The sequence below is a fragment of the Emys orbicularis genome, chromosome 1 (assembly GCF_028017835.1).
Source record: "Emys orbicularis isolate rEmyOrb1 chromosome 1, rEmyOrb1.hap1, whole genome shotgun sequence".
NCBI lineage: Eukaryota > Metazoa > Chordata > Testudines > Emydidae > Emys > Emys orbicularis.
In genome coordinates this window covers 45,058,401-45,077,148 of record NC_088683.1, presented here as the reverse complement: position 1 = coordinate 45,077,148, position 18,748 = coordinate 45,058,401, and the positions used below count along the sequence as shown (strand labels likewise).

Sequence of the window (18,748 nt, the reverse complement as noted above, 5' to 3'; positions counted from 1 at the left end):
ACACCCGGTGAATGAGATCTTTTATTGGATTAATTTCTGTTGGTGAGAGAGACAAGCTTTCAACAGAGCTTTTCTTCAGGTCTCTGAGTAAGCCTGAAAGCTTGTCTCTCTCACTAACAGAAGTTGGTCCAATAAAAGATATTACCTCCTGGTATCTCTAATATTCTGGGACCAATATGGCTACAACAACACTGCATGCATGGAAGAAGTCAAGTTAGATGTAATTACAATTTAGGAGGGTATTGTTTTATTAGTGCTTAAAGTGCACCTCAATCATTTTTTTTCAGGGCGGGGGGAGGTCTACATTGTCTTGATTAGGCATAAAGGTGTTTCTTTTAAAGTAAAAGAGAATAACTCCCCCCTCTCAATTTCAGAATAACCTCTCCCCCCTCAATTTCAGCTGATATCAACCCATTGCAAGTTGCATACTTTGATGGAAAATATTTAGGCACAGTGGACATAAAAGTTTATTTTAAATTAACAGAATTTGCTTGAGAAAACTGTATTCTGCACATTTTTATTTACATAAATAGTGATGGAAACTCGCAGAAATGTATCAACTTTTTTTTATTCACTGAGGAGCAATTATCAGTGATTAAAGGATATACTCTAATTAGTCCAGTAGCCTTACTGTCCTAAACTTCAACAACATATGCAGACATAAATAGCAAATTGCACTTAATTTTGTGCTTTGAGTGCCTGATCTGAAGCCCACTTGAGGTCAACAGAAAGACTCTCATTGACTTCAATGTGTTTTGGATCAGGCCCTTAACTCTTTTTTTATGAGGGGATGTTTTTGTTTTTAGAATATAGAGCAGAAACATTGACAGCAGATTCTGTTTTGAGAACACTCCAGGGACAAAGAAAGATAGGCACGTCCTTTGAAAGTTAAATGAACTATGACAATGTGTCACCGAATGAGAAAAACAGGCGAATTTGAACCAAGATTGAAAATGAACTGCAAAATGGAATTGTTAGCGCCTGTGCTCATTATAGAGCTGGGATTGAGGCAGTCCAATTAGTGCTCATGCATGAGACCAATAAACTCACAGTCTGGATAAACAGCAGTGGCCCCAGTAATAAAAGACGTTTTGTTCATGTTTAGGAGATTGTGTGGCGCATTTGTGAAATAGTAGGTAATTGTGTTTTCCCTCCGTATTTCAGCATCAAATATTAACCTTATTTATTTTTGTAAAGACTTGCTCCACTTGGCCTCAAACATTGTTCTGAAGTGAAAAATAACATCTGCAATAAAATCACAATTTGCAAAAACCAATTTTAAGTCAATAGATCTAGATTGCTTCTTGTTCGCAATACAAAGAGTTTTAGGAATTCTCTCTGTTCATCAACAAAGTATTATCCTTCAGTGTCTAATGGTGAGAGGTTTTAATGAACAATGCCTGCGACCACAATATACATGAGTAAACCTATTAAAGGTATTCAACATATGTTGACTGAGAACAGATGAGAGCCTTCTGGAGAAAGAATTCCTTGCTTTCCTGAAGGTTTCTGTGCAAATTAAACTTTTTTTCTAGCTATAAGCAAGGAGAAAATACAGTTATAATGGGACTTGAATAATAAACCTTTTTATTTATGTTGTGATAGTGCCTCAGGATCCCCATAAGGGATCAAGTCCCCATGGTCTAGGCACTGTACAAACAACCAGATAATTTCAGATAAAGAGAGGGAGAAGGAGGCAGGAAAGTTGCAGGACCAAGGGGAGGTAGAGAAGGCAGCTGTCAAAATATTTCAGAGTGTAATGAAAGGTATGTTCCATTTATTTTTATGTGTGTGTTCCAACACTTTGGCTGGTGCCATCTGTAGGGGAGGGTAGGAAGTTTGGCTCTCATTTTAGGAGTCCTCCTTGTTATCCTCCTCAAACCTGTCAACAGGTTGATAGCTTAGTACTAATTCTGTCACTTGTCTTTCCCATTCTCCTTACTGTAGCAATTGGCTAAGGAAAGGAAAAGAGTTGGAGAGGGGGCAGGAAAAGAGAGAAACAGGGGCTGGGGAGGAAAATGGTTGCTATATCAGAGACCGTAGGCCAAGGGAGTGGAATCAGGAGGAAAAGCAAAAGTCTAGGAGAGGGGACTGGTGAAGAGGGAGAGAGACACAATACTAGAGGATAGAGGATGAAAATGGAAGGGAGGCACAAAAGACTAGGGGGGTCGCAGTCCCAGATATATCACTTGTACACTTCTTCAAATAATGTACAAACTGGATATCCTTCTACTTCATTGTACCTGCCGTGGGTAATTGGGGAGGGTGCACTTGCAGCCTGATGGCAGATCTGGTCTCACAATACTCATTCACTTCCACTAACATTTTAAACAAAAATCAGTTCCACTTTTTCATAGGTACTTGACACTTCCATGGATGCTTTGTTGAGTTTAATATAATTAATTCTCTTTACCATACTGATATCTAAGTTAAATCCAGGATAACAACTAGCCTTCACACTTTCAAAAGCCATTAATAATGTCATCCTTCTGACCTGCTGAGTGATTATAATTCTTCCACCTATTCCTTTAGAAAAATGACAATTTTGTACCACAGTAGATAGTAATAAACATGGGCCTTATTCTTTTCTTAGACACGTGGTATATATTACCACATATCTGAGTTCTCTTGGTTAATCTAAGTGAGAAAGACACTTCCATCATGGCGTTTGTTTAAATTACCTTCTCCTATTAAATTGATGTGGAGCTATAAGTCTGAGGGTAATATAAGAAGAAAAAATCATAGAACCAGAGTGTCAGAAAGGAGCAGAGCTATAGGAAAAACAGGGTGAATCTGGCTACAGCTAGCTGCACAAAGATACAAATATTCTGTGAAAACTTTTGAGACTTTTGAAACAAAACCACTTTAGTTTTGTGTGACATTTTTCATTTGTCAACAAAAAACAGAATAAATTTTTTGGAGAAGTTCCATTTTGCTGTGAAAAAACACTCACTTTTTAACTTCTTTCCAATGACAAAAGGCAGCAAAAAAGTCAGGGAAAGTGGTGAAAAAACTACTCACAATATGCTCAGTACTGAATTGGCACACAATTCAGGGCGTTCCAGCACTAAGAAGCTTTAATTATAATAATAATTATTATTATTGCATTATGTATATATTGCGCTATTTAAATTGTGATGACCCCTAGATGTCCCCAAAAGACAGTTTTAGATCCCAAAATGTTACATCCTAAGTAAAACAGATGGTGAGTACACAGGATATGCAGGGAAACTGAAACACAGAATAAGTAGGATGCTTTTGTTTTAAAAATATTCTAATATTATTATATTACTAAGTCAATTCTTGTGTCTTCATGGAAGAAGTGAGTCTTTCAGAGGGGTTTGAATGAAGACAGGAAAGTGTCTTGGCAGAATGGAAATCAAGAAAAGGCTGAGTATTGGAAAGTGCTTCCTGACCTAACAGTGAGATCTACCAATCTGTAGAATAGTTTCCCCAGGTACGCACCTCATCCTTGAAGGCATTTAAACGCTGACTTATTTTTGTCCTGATTATAGTTTTGTCTTTGTCCATATCTGTTGTGAGTACAAAGTTAAAAAAGAAACCCAAAATAAAAGCCATTTCTTTGACACAATATCTGTCCTTGCTGTGAATATTGGTTTTTAAAAAAAAATCTCTTCCTGTTTTTGTTCTCAGGGAAACCATCGCATTAAAACAGCGAAAACAGCATACCATGTGTAATCTGTGGATTAAATGGATAGAAATTACAATGCTGCTTATTATGGTTGATGGCCAACTGCTCAAGCAGGCAAAGGCCCCACTGCTACTCCACAAACCTTTCATTGTTGTTTGGAATGCACCTACGGAACAGTGCAGACTGCGGTACAAGGTGGACCTAGATCTCAGAGTTTTTGACATTGCATCAAACACCAATGAAACTTTGAGTGGATCCAATGTGACAATCTTTTATCACACTCATTTGGGGCATTACCCCTATTACTTAGACAATGGGGTTCCTGTCAATGGAGGGGTGCCACAGAATGAGAGTCTGATAAAACACCTTAACAAAGCTAAGTCTGACATTGACCATTCCATACCCATGAAGAAATTCCAAGGACTTGCAGTCATTGACTGGGAAAACTGGAGGCCCCAGTGGGACAGGAACTGGGGTAATAAAACCATTTATAGAAATAAATCTCTCGAACTGGTTAGGAGACACCATCCTCAGTGGTCAGAGGACAAAATTAGGAAAGTTGCTAAGGAAGAATTTGAAAATGCTGGCAAGAGTTTTATGAACAACACTATCCTTCTGGCTGAGCACATGAGACCGAATGGTCTATGGGGTTATTATCTTTACCCAGACTGCTACAATTACGATTACAAAGAACATCCAAAAGTATACACAGGTAGATGCCCAGACATTGAATCTTCCCGCAATGATCTCCTGCTTTGGCTGTGGAAAGAAAGTACCGCTCTTTATCCATCCATCTATCTGGATTATATATTGAAGTCAAGTCCAAATGCTCTGAAGTTCGTTCATTATCGGGTTAAGGAAGCAATACGTATTGCCTCAGTTGCTAGAAAAGACTATGTTTTGCCTGTTTTTGTTTACTCCAGACCATTTTATGCCTATACTTTACATGTTTTGACAGAGGTAAGCAGACATATATAGAAATCTAAAGATGAGCCATACAATCTCTTGGAAAAAGCACTTCCTAGGAGTTTCTCCTTGCATAATAACAGTTATAGATGCATTTGTGTTTCATATATAGAACTATCCTGGTAAAGAAAGACACTACAGTCATGGTACAAAACACTACAGCTTTCAATAGTGATCCTGCTGTGGTTTGGTCTATTACTGTAGAATAATGTTGTATTCTTTTTATGAGAGTAATTTAGAAGAAAGTACAAAGCAATTGTTTCCTTAAGTAATTAAATATTTCAAATTAATTCTTCAGTTTGAGAAATGGAGTTGACAAATCTCAGTGAAGTTTGAAATCCATTAATATTAAGGGAAGATAAACGCTCATGAGAAAGGAATCTCAGGGTTGAGTTTATTTGTTTTCTTCCCAAAATGGAAGCTCACTTGGTACAAAAATGAACTAGACGTATCAACTAGGTAAGCCCAAGTTTAGCTTGGCATTCCTAGCTCCTGCATGAGAAAACTTGCACAGAGGCAGAATGTGACAGCAGGCTTCCTAGAGGCTTCCTAGAGGAAGGATGAGTGTGTTCTCCTGGCCATATTGTTTTCTGAAAGTACAATATGTCTGATTATGCACAGTAACTGAGTATCTGGTTTTTGGCTTTTTAAATCTACTGTATTACAGAAATACAATTTCTGTGTCATGTGATGCCTCTTCAGCCAATGATAATTGAAGGAAATATTTTTAAAAATACAATAAATATATGCAGGTTACAAAATAGGTGGTTGAGATATACACACAGACATTAAGATTTCTGATAACTGTGGTAATCATAAACCTTGTTTTGGATCCTGTCTATGCAACTGCTCAGAGCATGTAATTCCTGAATGGCTTCCTAAATAGCCTTTTGCTATAGGCTGTCCTACCCTGGGCATGGAAGGATTTGGTTTGATCCATACCTGAGGTGCGGACCCAGTTGGAGGACAGGGAGCTACCTCCTGACAGGATTAATAGCCCTCTTTGGATATTGATGCCCCTCCCCTTCCTCCCTCCCAGCCCACTCTTGGGTCATGGAGAGCTGTGGTGTTCCCCATACAAAAATGGCATTGTGGTTGGTGGCTTGGAGTGATGTGGGCTCAATATCAGGGCTGTGTCCGTCTACTCTCACTTGCCATGGGTGTGTGTGCATATTCAGTCCCACAGGTTCCAGAGTGCTCCCATCTGACTGGTCCAGTTTGGAGCTATGAGTGGGGGATTCCTGCTGGAGCTGTGCAGACCCAGTCAGTCTCTCTGGCTGCTTAGTGAGGAAACACAAGGTATACAGCCACCTTTTCAGAAGCTTTCACTAACTTTGTGTGCCTCAGCTTGTTAATTCTCAGCTGGAGACTTCTCTGTGAGACATCAGAGTTTCAGAGATGCTGAGGATTCTCTTCCATGGGAACTGCCTGTCCTCAGCACTTCTGACAATCAGGCACCAAGGGGTGAAATCCTGGCCCTGCTGAAGCCAATGGGAGTTTTGCTATTGACTTCAGCAGAGTTCGGTTTCAGTGGTAGCCGTGTTAGTCTGTATAAAAAAAAAAAGAGGAATCCTTGTGGCACCTTAGAGACTAACAAATTTATTTGGGCATAAGCTTTTGTGGGCTAGAACCCACTTCATCAGATGTATGAAGTAAAAGATACAGGAGCAGGTATAAATATATGAAAGGATGGGGGTTGCTTTACCAAGTGTTAAGTCAGTCTAATGAGATAAATCAATTAACAGCAGGATACCAAGGGAGGAGAAATAACTTTTGAAAAAGTAAGAGAGTGGCCCATTACAGACAGTTGACAAGAAGGTGTGAGTAACAGTAGGGAGAAATTAGTATTGGGGAAATTAGAGTTAGGTTTTGTAATGACCCAACCACTTCCACTCTTTATTCAGGCCTAATCTGATGGTATCTAGTTTGCAAATTAATTCCAGTTCTGCAGCTTCACATTGGAGTCTGTTTTTGAAGTTTTTTTGTTGAAGAATTGCCACTTTGAGGTCTGTTATTGAGTGACCAGAGAGGTTGAAGTGTTCTCCTACTGGTTTTTGAATGTTATGATTCCTGATGTCAGATTTGTGTACATTTATTCTTTTGCATAGAGACTGTCCGGTTTGGCCTGGCAGAGGGGCATTGCTGGCACATGATGGCATATATCACATTGGTAGATGTGCAGGTGAATGAGCCCCGGATGGTGTGGCTGATGTGGTTAGGTCCTATGATGGTGTCCCTTGAATAGATATGTGGACAGAGTTGGCACCGGGGTTTGTTGCAGGGTTTGGTTCCTGGGTTGGTGTTTTTGTTGTGTGGTGTGTAGTTGCTGGTGAGTATTTGCTTCAGGTTGAGGGGCTGTCTGTAAGCAAGGACTGACCTGTCAACTGTCTGTAATGGGCCACTCTCTTACCACTTCAAAAGTTATTTCTCCTCCCTTGGTATCCTGCTGTTAATTGATTTATCTCACTAGACTGACTTAACACTTGGAAAAGCAACCCACATTCTTTCATGTATTTATACCTGCTCCTGTATCTTTTACTTCATACATCTGATGAAGTGGGTTCTAGCCCACGAAAGCTTATGCCCAAATAAATTTGTTAGTCTCTAAGGTGCCACAAGGACTCCTAGTTTTTTTTCAGCAGTTAGGATTTCAGCCAAGGTCTCTTCACCTGAGAACTCAAAATAGAGGCACACAAAGTTAGTGAATTCTTCGGCAGGCGTTGGCTCTAATAGGTATGTTCATCATAAACACACATAGCTCTGGGGGTTAAAATAAAAATACCATTAACACTAGCTAAACATCCTACAATATGAAATCTAGCACAATTATATATTATGCAAGCTTTCGAACATATGAGGCTGTACAAAGTTAATTGTTTACCTTGAACTAGCTTCCACATTTAATAATAGTAACTTAAAATAATATTGCCCATAAGTTACCCTTTTATCCACTGAGCTGTATTTTAGTTGCATATCACCTTCTTTTCAGACCTGGATGTTTCAGAGACCTTTTCTAAAACATTCAGCACCTGTGTGCACAGCCCATTCACAGCAGGGGGAATCCCCCATGAGGAATGTTCAAATATGTATTTTGTAGTGAAAACAAAATATATGTCTTCAAAGACTGATCATGGGTACCAGGCTTGTAGCTTCTCCAGACTACATATTTGGCAGCATGAGCTCTATGAGTGGAGCTTGGGAACCGGCAGGCTTTTTATAGATAGAGCACCGGAAAGAGCTCCAATGATCAGGAAAACAATGTTCATGGCTTTAATGTTTTAATCTATTGTTTCATAGCCCTGATGTCCTCAAATGATTTTATATCAGCTCTTGTGAAACATACTTGGACACTGATACCTACTGTAATCTCACACTCTGCACTGCTCCAGTAGCAGACAGGACATCCAACTGTAGCTCAGAGAGTCAGAGATTCCTTCCCAGCACCCTGAGGAAAGTTTCACTTCTTTTCTGGAGCACTTTACACCTTCCTATGACCCCCTTCAGCTACTCTGGGCAGCAAATATAGGGGGAACAGAAACAAATCTACTCACATTCCCCACCCCCCCTTGCTAACAATGCGGAGTAGCTCCCTGCTATAGTCATAATGTGAGCAAGGGGGGTAATAAGGACTTTACTCCCCCTTATACGCTACCATGGCTGAGCAAGAGTGGGACAATCTAGCCCTATGGAAATTTAGCTTTTGTTTGGTTGCTGACACAATAAGATGTTGTGCACAAGCCCTAACATGTACAGTGCTAAAGATAAAGCAAGCACCACTATGAAAGAAGTTAAGTTGAAGCAACAGTTGTGGGAACCACCAGAAAGAGCTGCAGGTATAAGAGCCCCACGAAAGATTAAAATCCAAAGGCCAGGAATGTCCCTGCAATTGTGTCCCCCTTGCCTCATTTCTCTTTACAAATCATTTGCCAACAGATCCTAACTTCTATGAATGGCTCTCTTATCTCTAAGTATTCACCACATAATTTATGCAAATGATTCTCTATATTGATGCTCTAGGGTGTTCAGAAACTGTCCCCCTAGACTACTTGCTATTAATAATGTGTGATCAGTGATTGAAGTTACATGGCATTGTTTCTGCTCCCTGACTGGAAGAACAAATCTTTTCATAAAGCAGAATGACAAATAAATGATGAATAATGAATAACAGCGACTCTTGTTCATGTAGAAATACCCGTGTCCTCATGTCACGGTGTGTATTTGTACAAAGGCCATTCCCCATGAGCAAAGCCACCTTTGCACAAATATTCTCCCATACAGAATAAGATGGGATATGACTAGATTGAAACAAAGAGCCATTCAGAATTTGAAGTAAAGAACACAAACATTTTTTGTTGTATGCGACCAGCTCCAATTGCAGCACCAGTTTCCTTTCATGTTGATAAATTTGAACAGTTTAGTGCTCCTCCTTCCATTTTTCAATACAAAATGAAATCACCCAGCTAATCAGCTTGTGGAAGGAGCCCTGGTGAGAGAGGAGTTCCCTTTTTGTTTATATGGAGTGAGGATTCTACTCTCCCCCAGGGGGCTAGTCCAGAACACCAGCACAGGAGCAGAATCTTGAGGGTCTTTGGTTGCTGGAAACAGCATCCAAAACTTGGAACAGGATCTTGAGCATCAGCAGAGAGAGGAGGAAACCGGGGTATTGTAGGGAAATATTGGTATGCTAAACAGCTATTGAGTCACAGAGGGGATGTTGAGCAGCTTGGGGATGAGGGAAGATAAACAAGCATATTATAAAATGGAGCTTTTAAAATATTGTAAGTCCCTCTCTTTCCTCCATATGGCTCCTCTAGGGCTGGAGATGGAGAAAGCAAGGAGAAGAGCAGCTAACTACCTAGCCCATCTACTTATCTATGTACTTATGTGGCCACTGTCACCATAGGATCTGAGCACCTCACATTATTTTAATGTATTTGGCCTCACAGCACCCTATGAGGAAAGGAAGTGCTATTATCTGAAGCACAGAGAGGCTACGTGACTTGCCCAACATCACATTGGAAGTCTGTGGTAGAGTAGGTAATTAAACCCTGGAGCTCCTGACACTGAGGCCAGTGAGCCCACCACCGGACCATACTTCCTTAAAAGTCCGTATTTTCTATTCTTCTTCGAGTGCTATCCCTGTGGGTGCTCTACTTTAGGTGTCAATGCAGCCCTGCCGGACACTGCTACTGAAAATCTCCAATTGACAGTGCAGGGACGTACTGACACCTAAAGTGGAGCACTCATAGTGACACATCTTGAAGAACCTCAGTAACTGCTCAAGGTGAATAACCCTCTCTGTTCAGTTTTTGGTTCATTCAAATGTGTTTGATGTATTGATCCCTTATTTTGTCTGACTGAGAAGAGATCACCAAGTTGTTAATAGGAGCTGAACTGTGTGTCATGCTAGTTCACTGTACCACCATGTGGTTGATTTAAAACAGTCATGGTCGAGGATTTGTGTTTTTATAATCTTTATGAAGTATTTTGCAGAAGAAAAGGGCTAGGGATCATTCATTACCAAGAGTTTTAGATATATCACAAAGTCACTCAACTTTTCAAAGTTTGATTTTTGAGCCAAACATTTTTTTTTACTGCTAAACTTAATCCAGTAAAAAATACACCACCATTTTCAACATGAAAGCAACACCAGTGGCATACCTTACTCTCTTCTTCTGGAGAAAGCACTGAACTATATGATTTTAGCGATAATAAAGTGCTCTCAAGAACTGCTTGGATGATCAGCAGCACCACGAACTGCAGGTGAGCCCAATAACATGGTATAGTACTGTGAAACCTACACGACGGACCAGTAGGCAAACCCTGTTGTTTAAAATATCTCCATGATTTCCAATATTATTTTATCTGACCTTTAGTTAAAGGTCACCTCCACCACTCACTTGTCCCAGGAATCCTCCTCATATACTTCTTCAATAATTCAGCACACTCTCCTTTTCCTCATCCACTGATTTGTGTCTTCACTTTCTTGAACAAGAAGCATTTCAGGACAGGAAAGTCCTTACTTATAAACTGCTCGGTGCATTAAGAGAGTTGTGTGTGATTTTTAAAAAAAATAATAAATAATAATAATAATGGAGTCATCCAGTTTTATCTATCTGTAGTTCTAACATACCTACTGCCATCACATGATCATCTCCTGAGCCCTTGGATGATTTCACAGTGATGCAGACAAGGAAACCTTATCAATATACTATCGAGCACCAGCGAGTTTATAAAATTTGCAGGTTCTTTATATAATGTTTGTATTTCTCTTTGCAAAGGCTGCAGAGGATGGGAGGAAAATCACTGACATTCCCAAATGAAAGCCACTTGCTAGGGATCTAGGGGAAGGGGAAGAAAGGTAGTTGCTCTGGGTTCTGTTTATTTATTTTCCTCCTTTCCCTGCTAAATATAGCAGTTTACTGAATGCGCCATTTCACCATAGCATCTTTTTACATTGGGAGGGCTCCCCAGCCTCTCTTTTTCTGGTATTATGAAGTGCTCACACACATTGCTGAAGTGACACTAAGGAGGCTTGGTCTGAACACAGTTTTTGTATTGGTATAATTACATCGTGATTTTTTACCAAAATAGTTACATCAGTACAACCCAAGCACGGACTAAGTTATGCCAATACATAAGAACGGCCATAGTGGACCAGATCAGTGGTCCATCTAGCCAGTATCCCGTCTTCCAACATCAAGTGCTTCAGAAGGAATGACTAGAACAGGCAATCATCATGTATAAAAGTGCTTATACTGATATGGTTTATTTCCTTTCCTGTACAGTTCTACCTCGTGTATGCGCTGTTATTACTGGTGTAATTGTGTCTGCCAATCTCTATACCAGTATAGTTAAATTGGTACAACCTGTGTGTATGGACAAGGCCTTAGAACCGCAAATACTCATGGACTGACTAAATGACAAACCATCATATTTATAATCCCTTGCAAAAGAGGTACTAGAGTATTCTACACGAATTGTCCAAGGCACTACAGTTCACAAGAGTGTCACTGCCTTTCTGCTCCTCCCGTCTGTCTGGAGGAATCATTCTGAATATACTACAACACACTGAAACATCGATAGGAAAGTACATTTATTTGTGTGAATAAGCAAAACATTTTTTAAAAATTATTTTAACTCCTTCCCCTCTTTCCACCCCACCCCTTTGCAGTTTCTGCTGTAAGTCAATGTTCAAAATCCTTCAGAGAGTCCCTGGATCTACTGTCGTTATTATCTATTAATTGTATTGTGATAGCACCTAGAAGCCCCAGACAAGGGCCAGGACCCCATTGTGCTAGAAGCTGTACAAGCATAGAATAAAAGACAGTCCCTGCCCCAAGAAGTAGGGAGCTCATTATGGGCCTTTTTGAATATGAAGATTCTACAGCATAAATCAACATCGCCTCTGGAAAAAAGTAGTGCTTAAATGTTAGTGTGTCCTCTGCTGTATTTGGTGCTATGGGTTCTGATGCTTTTCCAATGTCTAGTTTTGACACTTTCCTCTTTCAGACTGACCTGGTGAACACTATTGGAGAGAGTGCTGCTTTGGGGGCAGCAGGAGTTGTCCTTTGGGGAAGCATGCAGTATGCCAGCTCAAAGGTAGGTGGGGTGGATTTACAAACGTTCACGGGTTAAGTGCTATGTCCTTGATAAGAGCCTCTCTCCCCATCCATCCTCATTTCTACCATTTTACATCCTTACCATGAAGCTTTCCCTCACCCATCATTGTCACCAGCCGTTTGGCTGAAGATGACTGCTTGGGAGTCCTTTCATCTTGTTAACAACATACTTAAATTAGCCATTGCTTCCTAGGAACCACATCCAGGGACCAAACATGGATGACATCCATAGCAGCGGATAGCACTAATACCAAGATAATAAGATACGGTTTGAAACACTGAAATGTAAATGTAAACAGTCTGTTTAGCAGTGTTCTGCTTGCATAATCTGTACAGTACCAAACACAAGGCTATGTATTTGGCAGAGGATGAGGTGGGGAACATTTTTCACAGACCAAATGTTGAGCTTTGTCCTAAATTTTATAACAGAGTCATTGGTGGAATATAATCCCAACCTAAGAAAAGTCCTGCTCCTCCTCACAAGGCCCTGGGACTCACCTAAAGAAGTCTTACAGTCCCATCTCCTGGAATTACCAAAGGTGACAGAAGGTTGCATTGCATTGTCTATCTTTGCAAGGCACCTAATAGGCCAGCTCCCTAGCCTCACTCTTAGAAAGGCTGCAGGTGGAGAAGGCAAGTTGACCTTTGATAGGACATTAGCAATACAGGAAGACGCAACCTCTTTCAGTGTCTGACCCTACTACTATCAAAGTCAATGGCAAAACTCCCATTGACTGCAGTGGTGTGGTATGAACTCCCAAACAAGTTCAGCGGCTTAACGTGGAGCTGAAGAACCCAAAAGCTATTTTTCCACATTGCACACCAGCCAGTGAAAATTGTCTAGTAGCTACTAAGTTAAAGGTTTATGGTGATCAGTGTAGAAATCCCTAGTGCTAAAGCAATGTGTCAATAAATGTTTTAAACCCCTTTTATTTTAAATCGTTCCTTTTCAACAATCACTAGAAAACCTTATTTTTAATAAAACATTCAATATGTTGTTACCAGGCACCCAAAACAGAAAAGCAAGATTATAATAAAGGTCAATATCTTACTGGCCTTCCCATGAATGCAGATTAAGCCAGGGGCTAATCACATGAGTAAGGCCTTCAGGATTTATCTCAGTATATCACTTTAGCCAGCAGTGCTTCCATGTTAATATTCTACCAAAAATATGGAAACTTGGACATAACTCTGGTTACTGATTAACATGTCACACTCTTGTTTTCCTACAGGAGAGCTGTTCAGTTGTGAAAAAATACATAGATGGCCCCTTAGGACATTATGTCATTAATGTGACCTCAGCAGCCAAACTCTGCAGTAAAGTTCTGTGTAAGAAAAATGGGAGATGCATCCGTAAAATCGGTGACTCTTCTGCTTATCTGCACTTGTCACCCAATAGTTTTGAGATTGGGGTCCACCATTCTGAAAAAGGCCCAAGATTCTTTGTGACTGGAAAACCTAGACCAGAAGACATAAAGGCCATGAAGCAGAGCTTCACATGTCAGTGTTACCAAGGCTGGACTGGGATATTTTGTGAACTGCCTGACCGAAGTCTACTTGAACAATGGGCTCACACTCTGTTTAATAGATCAAAAAATAAAATGCTCAATTTTCTCTTATTTGGATCCATGCAGGTTTTTCTGCTTCTCATTATACACTAATGTTTCTTACAAGGAAGCAAGAAACGTTGCAGTTGAGACTTCAGATCTTCTTGCTTAGCAAGTTTCTATTCAGATGGGAAATGGTGTTGCAGACTGTTGCTTTATCTTCATTCTTCTCCATTTAAGTACTAATCCTACTGGTCAAGGCAGCATTTTTACACAGAGTGTTAAGGAGATTTTGAATGCATCTCCCTCTTACTGGTCCCACTCGTACTGTTCTATCTATCAGGTAGCTGTCACACCACTGGTGGAGGAGGAGATGGCTCAGGGTGGACACTGGCAGCTGGTTTCTTCTGGCAGCAGGCAGTGCTCCACCCCTGCTCCGAACCCTCCCGCTGTGGTAATAGGTAACCGTTATGCTCTTCTTGATACAGGAAAGAAGGCATCACCCCCTACAGTAAAGGAGGAGAAGCCTCGTACCCCTAAGGCTGGGAGGTCTGCTGCCACCACTTCGAATAGAAAACGTAGGGTAGTGGTGGTCGGAGACTCTCTGCTGAGGGGGACGGAGGCGCCCATCTGTCGCCCTGACATTTCATCTCGGGAGGTATGCTGCCTGCCGGGAGCCCGTATCCGAGACGTTACGGAGGCATTGTCGAGGATTATCCAGCCCTCTGACTACTACCCCATGCTACTCATCCATGTGGGCACAAATGATACTGCGCGGTGTGACACTGAGCGGATCAAGAGTGACTACAGGGCTCTGGGAGTACGGGTGAAGGAGTTTGGAGCGCAGGTAGTATTCTCTTCGATTCTTCCTGTCAAAGGTAGGGGCCCGGGCAGAGACAGATGCATCCTGGAGGTGAATGCCTGGCTGCGAAGATGGTGTCGCCAGGAGGGCTTTGGCTTCCTAGACCACGGGATGCTATTTGAGGAAGGACTGCTAGGCAGAGATGGCGTTCACCTTTCGAGGAGGGGAAAGACCCTATTTGGACACAGACTTGCTAACCTAGTGAGGAGGGCTTTAAACTAGGTTCGACGGGGACAGGTGAGCAAAGCCCGCAGGTAAGTGGGGAACATGGAGACCTGGGAGATGGGTCGGAAACGAGAGGGAGTGTGGGCTATATTGGCAGAGAGAAAGGAGGGTCAGGACAAAACTGGGAGGAAAGATCAAACCAGTATCTTAGATGCCTATATACAAATGCGAGAAGTATGGGTAATAAGCAGGAAGAACTGGAAGTGCTAATAAATAAATACAACTATGACATTGTTGGCATCACTGAAACTTGGTGGGATAATACACATGATTGGAATGTTGGTGTGGATGGGTACAGCTTGCTCAGGAAGGATAGACAGGGGAAAAAGGGAGGAGGTGTTGCCTTATATATTAAAAATGTACACACTTGGACTGAGGTAGAGATGGACATAGGAGATGGAAGTGTTGAGAGTCTCTGGGTTAGGCTAAAAGGGGTAAAAAACAAGGGTGATGTCATGCTAGGAGTCTACTACAGGCCACCTAACCAGGTGGAAGAGGTGGATGAGGCTTTTTTTAAACAACTAACAAAATCATCCAAAGCCCAAGATTTGGTGGTGATGGGGGACTTCAACTATCCGGATATATGTTGGGAAAATAACACAGCGGGGCACAGACTATCCAACAAATTCTTGGACTGCACTGCAGACAACTTTTTATTTCAGAAGGTTGAAAAAGCTACTAGGGGGGAAGCTGTTCTAGACTTGATTTTAATAAATAGGGAGGAACTTGTTGAGAATTTGAAAGTAGAAGGCAGCTTGGGTGAAAGTGATCATGAAATCATAGAGTTTGCAATTCTAAGGAAGGGTAGAAGGGAGAACAGCAAAATAGAGACAATGGATTTCAGGAAGGCGGATTTTGGTAAGCTCAGAGAGCTGATAGGTAAGGTCCCATGGGAATCAAGACTGAGGGGAAAAACAACTGAGGAGAGTTGGCAGTTTTTCAAAGGGACACTATTAAGGGCCCAAAAGCAAGCTATTCCGCTGGTTAGGAAAGATAGAAAATGTGGCAAAAGACCACCTTGGCTTAACCACGAGATCTTGCATGATCTAAAAAATAAAAAGGAGTCATATAAAAAATGGAAACTAGGACAGATTACAAAGGATGAATATAGGCAAACAACACATGAATGCAGGGGCAAGATTAGAAAGGCAAAGGCACAAAATGAGCTCAAACTAGCTACGGGAATAAAGGGAAACAAGAAGACTTTTTATCAATACATTAGAAGCAAGAGGAAGACCAAAGACAGGGTAGGCCCACTGCTTAGTGAAGAGGGAGAAACAGTAACAGGAAACTTGGAAATGGCAGAGATGCTTAATGACTTCTTTGTTTCGGTCTTCACCGAGAAGTCTGAAGGAATGCCTAACATAGTGAATGCTAATGGGAAGGGGGTAGGTTTAGCAGATAAAATAAAAAAAGAACAAGTTAAAAATCACTTAGAAAAGTTAGATGCCTGCAAGTCACCAGGGCCTGATGAAATGCATCCTAGAATACTCAAGGAGCTAATAGAGGAGGTATCTGAGCCTCTAGCTATTATCTTTGGAAAATCATGGGAGACGGGAGAGATTCCAGAAGACTGGAAAAGGGCAAATATAGTGCCCATCTATAAAAAGGGAAATAAAAACAACCCAGGAAACTACAGACCAGTTAGTTTAACTTCTGTGCCAGGAAAGATAATGGAGCAAGTAATTAAGGAAATCATCTGCAAACACTTGGAAGGTGGTAAGGTGATAGGGAACAGCCAGCATGGATTTGTAAAGAACAAATCATGTCAAACCAATCTGATAGCTTAAACTGCAGCAAGGGAGGTCTAGGTTAGACATTAGGAAAAAGTTCCTAACTGTCAGGGTGGTTAAACACTGGAATAAATTGCCTAGGGAGGTTGTGGAATCTCCATCTCTGGAGATATTTAAGAGTAGGTTTGATAAATGTCTATCAGGGATGGTCTAGACAGTATTTGGTCCTGCAATGCGGGCAGGGGACTGGACTCGATGACCTCTCAAGGTCCCTTCCAGTCCTAGAATCTATGCATCTATGAATCTCATTCCTTAATCAGTCAAAACTCTACTGATCCACTGGGAGTTTTGCTCGAGTGAGAACTGAATAAAGCTGGGTTAAGACTTCAGGATTTGTCCCTAGACAAGCAGAAAAAAAAAAAGGATGTAAAGACCATTTATTTCAAAGGCTGGATGATTTAGAACACTTTAATTCTGAGGATCTTCCCATTGACTGGGGTCTAGTCTGTACTCCTCTTGTGTTTAAACACCATGAAAGTCAAATGGAGTTTTGGGCGTACAATAATGTAGCATCAGGACTCAAACTGGTTTCAGCTTGTGGATGTCACTGCTTGTATAGCAGCTTCTACATAAAGATTTGAAAGGCACAGGGAATTCTCCATAAACACACACATTAAATATTTGGAATATGAACAGATATACTCAGTTATATTTCGGCTCACATGTTAATTCAGTGAGTATCAACACTTTCCGTGATAGTTTTGTCCTGTTGATTCGCAAGCTGCTGTTTGACTAAAGACTGGGCCTGTCTGCAATTTCTGATAACCCAGTTCAACCTTTGTTAGTCATTAAAAAAATTACCTCTAAAATCCATTCAGGTTTGGCGTTCTCAGTCTTTGAGAGAGGTGCTGGCACTGGCACTTTATAGGATTCCTGGCAAGGGCGAGCTCCACATGCTCCTTTCCTTCCTCCCTCCTGCAACTTGGAAGGAGACAGTCCCACTCTTTCCTCCTCCTGACTGCTGGGAGGTGGGATGCTCCATTCTCTCCTTCCTTCCAGCCAGGGAGGGTTGTGTGCTCCTCACTGCCTCTTGGGCACTGAATTCCCTACTTTCCACCCTGCTCAATCCACGTATAGCTGGTAGAGCCCTCCTGTGACTGATGCTCCACTTGCCCTGCCCATCACCAGACTGAGTTAGTGGATTAGTGGGATTCATCAAGAGCACGAAATGGGGAGCAGCCGCCACAGAAACCCTTTGGGAACACACCATCCCCTCTTTCAGGCAGGAGGGAAAAAATGGAGCATCCCACCTCCCACAAGCTTTGCCCTGCCTCCCATGTTGAGGACCCTGATCTAGGTGGTACGGTCAGCACTTTGTAGCCTGATCCTCTTTTAAGTAGGGCTAGTGGAAAGACCTACTGAATAATTACTGGTGAATATAGTATCCAAGAAATGGCCCATCGAACTAGTCCTATTTTTCAATTGAAACTATATTTTAAAACATTAATTTAAAATAAGGCACTGGCCCATTTTCTCACAGGAATGCATACATTTTTCCAAAAATACTACCTTATATACAGTAGGTTTTTTTAAAAGTCATAAATAAGTGACTAGATCAAATGGGTGACAAAACCAAGAAAAATTCTCTCTCTCTGAACTGAGTTGCTAGGTACAATATAAAAGTTGTTTTCTCTTGAAACTTGCAAATGATGGGTTGTGTAGAGTACTCGCCTAGAGCAGTGTGCACTGAAATAATGAGAGACCTGTGCTCGGATCTAAGAGAATATGGTATACAATCCTTTACCCTGAGCAATCTGAGAGTTTATACTGATTATTCATGGCCAGATTTTGCCATCCTTACTCACACTGAGTAGCATCATATTCCAAGAGTAGTTCCATTAAAACCAGTGAGACTACTCTCAGGGGAAGGTGCTACTCAACACAAGTAAGGGTGGCAGAATTTGGCCCTCAGCTAGAGGCCATTCTTGATACTGGACTAAGTCTTACTCAAGTAAGGCAAGTTACTTAAGACATTAATCTGCATATAGCACAATACAATTCTTCTGTATATTTTGTGTTGTTTGTACATCCTTAATTTATCCCCAACCATTACTATAAAATAGGAGTCAGATTCCCAGCTG

General features: G+C 41.2%; 1 protein-coding gene across 1 annotated transcript; it reads left to right on the top strand.

Moving 5' to 3' along the window:
• The first annotated feature begins 3,691 nt into the window (after window positions 1-3,691).
• LOC135884736 (hyaluronidase-1-like) lies at window positions 3,692-13,901 on the top strand. The gene is made up of 3 exons (XM_065412270.1): window positions 3,692-4,612; window positions 12,131-12,220; window positions 13,473-13,901. Exons 1-3 carry the CDS (start codon window positions 3,692-3,694, stop codon window positions 13,899-13,901), a joined length of 1,440 nt encoding a protein of 479 aa, XP_065268342.1.
• The last annotated feature ends 4,847 nt before the right edge of the window (window positions 13,902-18,748 follow it).

Bases quoted from the DNA above. Each gene is read 5' to 3' on its own strand.
- LOC135884736 (XM_065412270.1), top strand. From the start codon at position 3,692: ATGTGTAATCTGTGGATTAAATGGATAGAAATTACAATGCTGCTTATT. The intron at 4,613-12,130 runs GTAAGCAGACAT...TTCCTCTTTCAG, and splicing joins CTTTACATGTTTTGACAGAG to ACTGACCTGGTGAACACTAT. The intron at 12,221-13,472 runs GTAGGTGGGGTG...GTTTTCCTACAG, and splicing joins TGCAGTATGCCAGCTCAAAG to GAGAGCTGTTCAGTTGTGAA.